Genomic DNA, 8,359 nt, shown 5'->3' on the forward strand with positions numbered 1-8,359 from the left:
TCCTTTAACCATAAGGGTAAATGAGAGCAACAATGGTTTTTTTCAAAAATCTCAAATTACTTATAATTAAATCATTAACAAATTAAATTAATAAATTAATAATCTCATATTTTAAATAATAAGTTAATAACTAAATAATCTATGAAAAAGTATTATAAATAATATTTTAAATGATTTATTAATAAATAAATATTTTTTTTTGTTAATTTGATAAGACTACATTTTTATCATGTTTAATTTCTTATTGTCATTAAGAGATAACACAAAATTTGAATAAAAATTTCTGATTGGTAAAATTTCATTTCTAATTAAACTACTTCAATCAAATTATTATTATTATAAATAATTAAACAAATAAATAATTTATAAATAATTAAACAAATAAATAATTTATAAAAAATAAATTATATATTTTAAAAATAAATAAAGTAATTAAAAATCACAATTTATGAATTGCCCGGACTGTAAATCAATTGATCATAAGTTCAAACTCCATTCCAATTTACCTATGGCTGAATAACAATTGGAATCGACCATTATGACATAAATACAAACCCCAACCTAACTCTCAATCTCTCAAAATGAAAAAGTATTAAAAACATTAAATTTGTTATCATATTACTCTAGTCTAGTATATGTTAGACGGTACAAGACGAGTTTATCCATGCATTTATGTTTATTGCATGTACAAATATAATATTGTGGTGGAAGAGTGCACATAGTCTTGGACATGCTTAGCTATATAAACTTGGAGACCTGAAAAAGCCAACAACAAGCAGCCTAACACAATTTTTTTGACAATGTCTAGATTTGTGTATATAATGGGTTCGGTCTCATCTAATATTAGATGATTTCTTTATTTGTTCAGCGGAACATAATGATCGAGAGAGAAAGGTTGAAACTTGAGCTAGAGCAGACTCTAGGTATGTTTGCTGTAGAGAGAAAAGAAGCCATAAAGGCAAAAGTCACGGTGAGTTTATCCGCCTATCTGGTTTAAAAATTCTATTGGAGTTGAATACAGGTTGAATATCAGATATACAGTTGTGGGGATTAGGTAGTACATTGGAGGGTTGATGTTTACGAGCTCAATACTGGTGACAGGTCAATGAACTAACTCAAAAAATGATAGAAGACGCGAGGAAAGTCGAGGAAGCAAAAATAAGAGAAGAGAGAGCGAGAACAATCGCTGCACAAGAGAAAGCAAAGAGTCAAATGGCCATGAGGCTGGCTGAAACAGCTAGACGATTTGCTGAAAGGGAGGCCCAACAAAGAAGAGATGCAGAAATAAGGGCCACGACAGAATCAGAAGAGAGAAAGAAAGCACAGAAAACGCTTGAATCTACACATCAAGGATACAGAAGATACTCAATAGAAGAAATTCAAACTGCCACAGATTTCTTCTCTGATTCACTCAAGATAGGAGAGGGAGCTTATGGGGCTGTCTACATGTGCACTTTGCAACATACCACAGTGGCAGTCAAGGTTCTTAAAAATGAAGCAACTCAAGGAATACAAGAATTTCAACGGGAGGTATTAAATCTTCAAAACACTACCTATGGTTAATGCTCTTAAAATTTAAAACTCAATAATGAATCTGCAGAAGATTTTTAATACTTGGGTTGTTTATTTTGTTCTGAAATCTTTGGTTGGGTTTTTCTCTTTTCCTAAATTGGTCAGATTGAGATTTTGAGCCGAGTTCGTCACCCTCACATGGTACTTTTGCTTGGAGCGTGCCCTGAGCATGGGTGTTTGGTATATGAATATATGGGAAATGGTAGCCTAGAAGACCGTCTGCTCTGCAAAGGCAATAGTGCTCCTCTTCCATGGTTTTCACGCTTCAGAATCATTCAGGAAGTGGCATCTGCATTGCTTTTTCTTCATAGTGCACAGCGGGAGCCGATTGTTCACTGTAACTTGAAGCCTGCGAATATCTTACTGGACCACAACTTCGTCACCAAAATTGGTGATGCTGGTATTACCAGGATTGCACCTGCAAAGACCACAACCATGGCAACCCAGTACAATAACACCGTTCCTGCAGACACATTTTGTTATATTGATCCTGAGTACCAAAGGACTGGTAGCCTTGGCCCCAAGTCTGATTTGTATGCTATGGGAATAATCATTTTGCAGTTGTTGACAGGAAAACCACCCATGGTTGTAACAAATGCAGTTAAAACATCCATTGAGAATGGTTCATTTCAACAGATCCTGGACAAAAATGCTGGAGATTGGCCTCTTAATGAGGCCCTGGAATTGGCAATATTAGGATTGAGATGTGCAGAGTTTCAGCGCAGGGACAGGCCAGACTTGGAAAAGTATGTTTTGCCAGAACTTGAGAGATTCAAAGCCCTTGCTGTTGCTCAAACCAGACATGTCAAAGAGGAAATTGATGTTATGCCCCCAAATCACTTTCTATGTCCTATACTTCAGGTTAGTTTTTCTCACCCAGACTTCATTTAAAAGAAAAGATCGATGACTATTATAATCTAAGTTGACATGACACTCATCTCCATTAGAGGATGTGCTCATTTAAGTACAGAACCTTAGTGTCCTGGACTAGTGCTTGAACACTACAGTAACCAGCTTGTAGCTCAAATTGACACAATCCAAAATTATAGACATTTTTATCATCTTAGGACCACAAGCTCTCTACCATACCCATGTATATGCAATAACCCTAGAATCTGCTGTGCTTGTATGTCTGCATCCAAGACTTGCAATAAAATTTTCCCTAAATGACTCGTGTAACACTTGAATTTGTTTAATTGTCTTGTGCAAATATTCTCATGTAGTGCTGGTACCAGGTGTTTTAGGAAAAGTTTTGCAATGCTATCAGTCCCAAGAGTCTCTATTAGGTCCTCCATATTCTCTGAACTCTCTATGGCAAGGTTTCACAATTTTTTTACTTGTGATAAACGTATCTTTATTGCAGATTCTGATAATATTTAGAAATCTAATAATCAGAAAAAGTCAAACATTTGACCCTCTGGGTCATGAGATTCTGAAATATTCCCAAAAGTAACCATCCACATAAAAATGCATCCTTAGCTTGAAACAGACTTAAATGAAGTTCTGCTCTGGTTCTACAACTTCACCATGTTTCAATTTCTAGATTACTTGTGAGTGAATTTCACACTGCTAATTTTGTCCCTTGTGCCCAAGAGCATACTCCCAAATTGCTGTTTCCGCTTTTTCAGATCACAACTCCCAAATTTTATTCATCATCACTTACACGCACGCTTGTTATTTGCATCTTATGGTTTCTAAAGTCGAGTGATATTTATATTCTTTTCTACGTTAAGAACTTCGGTGAGAGTCAGAGAGATTGTAAAAAACTAACATTGATCTTGCAGTAAAATAAAAGCTATTAATCATAAACCAGATGCATTGCACATACTCATATACATCTGAGTGTGAAAAGTGCCCGATTTCTAATAATGGATGTATGCAGGAAGTCATGGACGACCCCCATGTTGCGGCTGATGGTTTCACATATGAGCATAGTACCATCAAGGCTTGGCTTGAGAACAACAATACATCCCCCATGACAAATCTGCCCTTGAGCCACAAGTACCTCCTTCCAAATCATTCACTCAGGTCTGCAATCCTAGATTGGAAAGTTAAATCTGGATACAACAAATCAGATTTATAAATAGAGAGAATAATAAATAGCACTATTTTACATATCCTATATTTGTAGTATTATCCATTTTCCTGAAAAGAAGGAAAAACTGAAAAAAGAAAAACAACGCCCTTCCAATTGCTACTTTTTCCATAAACCGATGTACGTACAGCTTGTGGTTTCTATATTTTTCGATTTTGGATTGGCTATATGTAAATTATGCAATACTTAGATGCAAATGTTTCAACCAAAGATGCAAATGTTTCTCAATTTTCCAAATTTAAAGTATAATTATATATGCGCCATCTTGAGTTTTCACGTTGTCCATTGAGAGCGAATTTTATGTTTCACAAGTGAGTAAATTCTTGTTACGCGTGATAAAAGTGAGAAATAATATGTTGTTATACCTTCAACGATTAAAATTTTGTATGGAGTGACTAAAGTATGCATAGTAATATATTGTTATAGTTGGAGGTGCATAGACGTCCCTCATATGAAGTTTCGAATGTTTTTATTTTGGTTTGAAATCGATCAACATTAATAAGCTGTGTTACACGGAACCGTTTTTTAGAGGTGGGAAACCCGTTTTAGTGGTTCTTGAGCTTCCGGAAGTTTTGAAATTGTATGGGAACGTTCTTTTTTCTGTGGGAGGTGCAATGGGAGTTTGGGAAAGTTTCAAGAGCTTTGAAGGCTGTTTTTTTTGGAGTTCTCGCTTTCCGGGTTGGGGAATACAAAGCATGTAGTCAAATATGTTGAACTGCCCACAAAACATGAGGCTTTGTTGAAACCTTCCCAGGAAGAAAGGCCAAAGACATCCTTAACACTGATATCCTTTATTGAGAAACTGGGGCAATCTCTTGATGGTTTAAGGAGACACCTCAATGTAAGGGCGATATCTGGGATTTCATGCTGATGAGTATTTATTTTTTTGTTTATGTATATGTATAGCAGAAGATTGTGTGCATATTGTATGTGGCATTCAATGCTTAACCATTAGAGTCGCTTTACTTTTTCTCATAAGAATAAGAATAACTAGAGAAACATAGGTAAAATTGTTACTTTGTATTTTTAAGGCAGATTGTTTCAAACACTGGTCATGTGTTAGAGAACTTTTTATATTTTATATATATAAAAGAGAGAGACTAAGGAAGAGAGGCACCATGAGAATATATTTATATATAAGAGAAATTATATATTTAAATTGATTTTAATATCTGAATATTTTGATTTAATATTAATTTTGATTATTATATAATTATATATTTTTTTATTATATAACATTACCGTTTCGGATTAGCCGTTTCCCGTAAATTTTGAAAAAACCTCTAACCATTCCCAACACCCGTACTCAAGTTATTCCCAAATTCCAAAAACCCATGCAACATAATATGGAATATGATAATCCTAATTTTTGGATACATTTAACCAACATGAAGCACATACAACTTTGTTGCATGTCCGTCTGATGTCCATAATGCACAATCGAATTCAGTTGCTGAATATTTACTTACGTTACTGTTGTGAAAATTTTAATGTTAGCATTACTATATATATGTTGTGAAAGGTGGTATATATAGCAATCCATACTGTGTTGACCGGGAATAAGTTCAAGTTTATTTACTCTCATATTCTAAGTTTATTCTTAGTTTAAAATTATTTAAAAAGAAACATCTTATTGTTTAATAGGATATAAAAATGTATTTATCATTATTACAAGCATAATGATATTAGTAAATGTAGTTGATATCGTATCTTAACTACATTTAAAGATTTAAAATTTTAATATTAAATTTTTTATTTTTATTTTTGATATTAAAGACTTTCAATATAGTTTTATTTTTATTATAGACATTAATAATAAGTGGTTTTAAATTGTATAACAAAATTGTAATGTTATTATGTTTTATTTTAATATTTTGAATTATTTTCCTATTATTATATTTAATTTTAGGTTTTTTTAATATTAAGATTTATTTAATATTTAATATTAAAATTTATTTAATATTAAATTTTTTATTTTTATTTTTATTTTTCTTTTTCGAAAGAAGTATGTTGTGGTTTTTATTATAGATTTGTGGTTTTTAATTTAGAATCTTTTACACCTAAAATTTGTGTTGATGGGTTAAAAACATGAAGCCACCCTTCCGCATAAACACAACCATGAAAGCAATAATATGAACGGTTTCATTAATGTAACACCAAGCAATCATATGAACATTGGTTCATTATTATTTATAGCCATGAAAATATAATACAACATAAGTTCCTTTAAAAAGTAAACATGAAATTATGCTTGTAATGCCAATAGTTGTTCATTATCTTTATAATGAAATTATTATATGACGTAAAGAAATCTTCAAATGAGAGACGACTAATGATAAGATAAACATGTCAACATTGTCTTTAAATTTGTGGAGAAACACTTTTTTATATTAAATTTTATTTAATGCTAAAAAGTTCAATCCATGACATCATATATCGTTAATTACACCAATTGCATGTATTTTCAATCAACCCACAAAGAAAATTTAAGTGATCTACTGTTCTCATTAACTGATCTATGTTCATGCTTTCGCAAAGACTTCAAAAAAAATTGGAATACGTCTCCACCAAGAAGAAAGCTGGTTGCCTACATGTCTACTCTAAATTCTTCAATCAATCTTTGTCTGGGTACTCTTTGCTCTAAATGGTTCCATCGAGCATTGTTTGTATACGCATTGACGAGGAAGTCCAAGCTTAATGTCCAGGTTTGAAAATATAAGGAAAAATGTTAATAATTTCAACAAAGTTCAGTGTTCCAATGACAGGTCATTAATATTTAATCAATCAAAACCTTCCTGGATGTTAGAAATGTCACCTTGGTTTTTTATCCTTCTTACGGGGAATGGGGATTGCCAAAAAAAGGTTGGCCCTGACGGTTGTCTAAAGTCTTTCATTGATCTCAATGACTAACCCAGGTGGTATAAAAAAAAAATCCCTCCTACATTACATTTTTAAAAAGGGGTGTGACTCCTGGAACAAGGGTGGTTCATATAAATCACTTGTTCCATATAAATCTCATTAATTACAGTATGTTTGTGTCATCTGACAGTAGCATATCATGTCGCAGTAGTGATTGGAACTTGGGTGGGGAGGTTATTATTAAATCCTCCCAACCATCGGGGATAACATCCATTGATATGCTTCCCTCTTACATATGATATATGACCAGCTTCTCATTTGCCGAAACCGTGAATTGGTGGAAATTGTGTGGTTTCCTTTGTTTATCTATTACACATAACATAGATTTGTTAATAAAAATAGTAAGGGATAATACTTAATTAGCACAACCACCTTTACCAATGTGATTAATATAAACTATACATAGATAAGTTATATTAACCACATTAATAATTATTATGTGTATTTTTTTAAAAACCAACTATAAAATAATAACAATCATATTTTATATATTTATGATTATTATATTAATATTATATAATTATATAATTAGTATAATAATATAATTATTATAATAATAATATAATAGTTATTATTATTATAATAATAATAATTATATTATATTATTATTATAATAATAATATTAACTCATAATAATATTAGTAATATTAATTAACAATAATAATTTTTATAACAATAATTATTTTAGTAAATGTGGCTCATATACTTATAAAGCTTCATTTTTGTCTATGACACAAATCATTGCAAATGTATAATAAAAATAATAATTTTTTATTCATTTTTTATAAAATGTAAATAAATAATTACTTTTTTTATTAAAAAACATTAAATTCTAAAATTGTTTTTAGAAAAAATATAATTTTTTTTAATAAAAATAAATAAATAATAGTTAAAAAGTTAATTATTGTTAAACAATAATAATAATTTTTAATTAAATATTATTAAATAATAACAATATAAATATTAATTAATTAAATAAAAATAATAACCATTAATTCATATTTACATAATAACAAATAATAATGATAATAATTAATAATAATAATTAATTCTTTGTCACATTGTGACATTAAACCATGGTTGATCGTGGTTGGCTATGGTTGATTTTCGTATTGAGACAATCTTTGTCACAAAACGACATTTGAGCATGGTTGAGCATGGTTGACTATGATTCACTATGTTTGACCCAAAGGAATAACAAACCATTGAGATCAATACACAAATATAAAATTGACCATGATTGACCATGGTTGACAATGATTATCCGTGATTTTTATATGGAGACAATTTTTTTTACAATGCGACATCCCACCATGGTTGGTTATGGTTGACCATGGTTGACCGTGATTGATATTATAAACCCAAGTTAATAATAACCCCAAGGGAATGATTATGAACCCAAGGGAAAAATAAACCTAAGGGATTAATACTAAAATACTAAAACCCCATGATTGACCATGGTTAACAATCATTCACCATGATTGATATTATAAACCTAAGTGAATAATAAACCCAAGGGATTGATATTATAAACTGAAAGGAATAATAAACCCAAGGGATTAGTACTAAAAACCCAAATCCATGGGAACAATATTAAACCCAAGGGACTAATATTATAAATCCAAGGTATAAAAACTCTAAGATAAATATTAGAAATACTAAAATAAATATGGTTGAGCACAGTTGATTTTCATATTGAGACAATCCTTGTCACAATATGACATTGGACCATGGTTGATTATGGTTAACCATTGCTGAATAACATTAAACCCT

At 30.9% G+C, this 8,359-nt stretch overlaps 1 protein-coding gene across 1 annotated transcript in view; it reads left to right on the forward strand.

The window, feature by feature from the left end:
• Positions 1-3,872, forward strand: part of LOC149262027 (U-box domain-containing protein 35-like) — a 28,786-nt gene extending 24,914 nt beyond the window's left edge. The window contains exons 6-9 of the mRNA XM_089383028.1: positions 869-970; positions 1,102-1,530; positions 1,678-2,433; positions 3,455-3,872. Of these exons, the coding sequence (XP_089239154.1) occupies positions 869-970; positions 1,102-1,530; positions 1,678-2,433; positions 3,455-3,655 (1,488 nt within the window). The 3' untranslated portion in view covers positions 3,656-3,872. The remainder of the gene's footprint in view (positions 1-868; positions 971-1,101; positions 1,531-1,677; positions 2,434-3,454) is intronic.
• Positions 3,873-8,359: the final 4,487 nt, after the last annotated feature.

This window comes from Pinus tabuliformis, chromosome 6 (assembly GCF_031772625.1).
Source record: "Pinus tabuliformis cultivar Carrire ecotype Pingquan chromosome 6, CPIR1, whole genome shotgun sequence".
NCBI lineage: Eukaryota > Viridiplantae > Streptophyta > Pinopsida > Pinales > Pinaceae > Pinus > Pinus tabuliformis.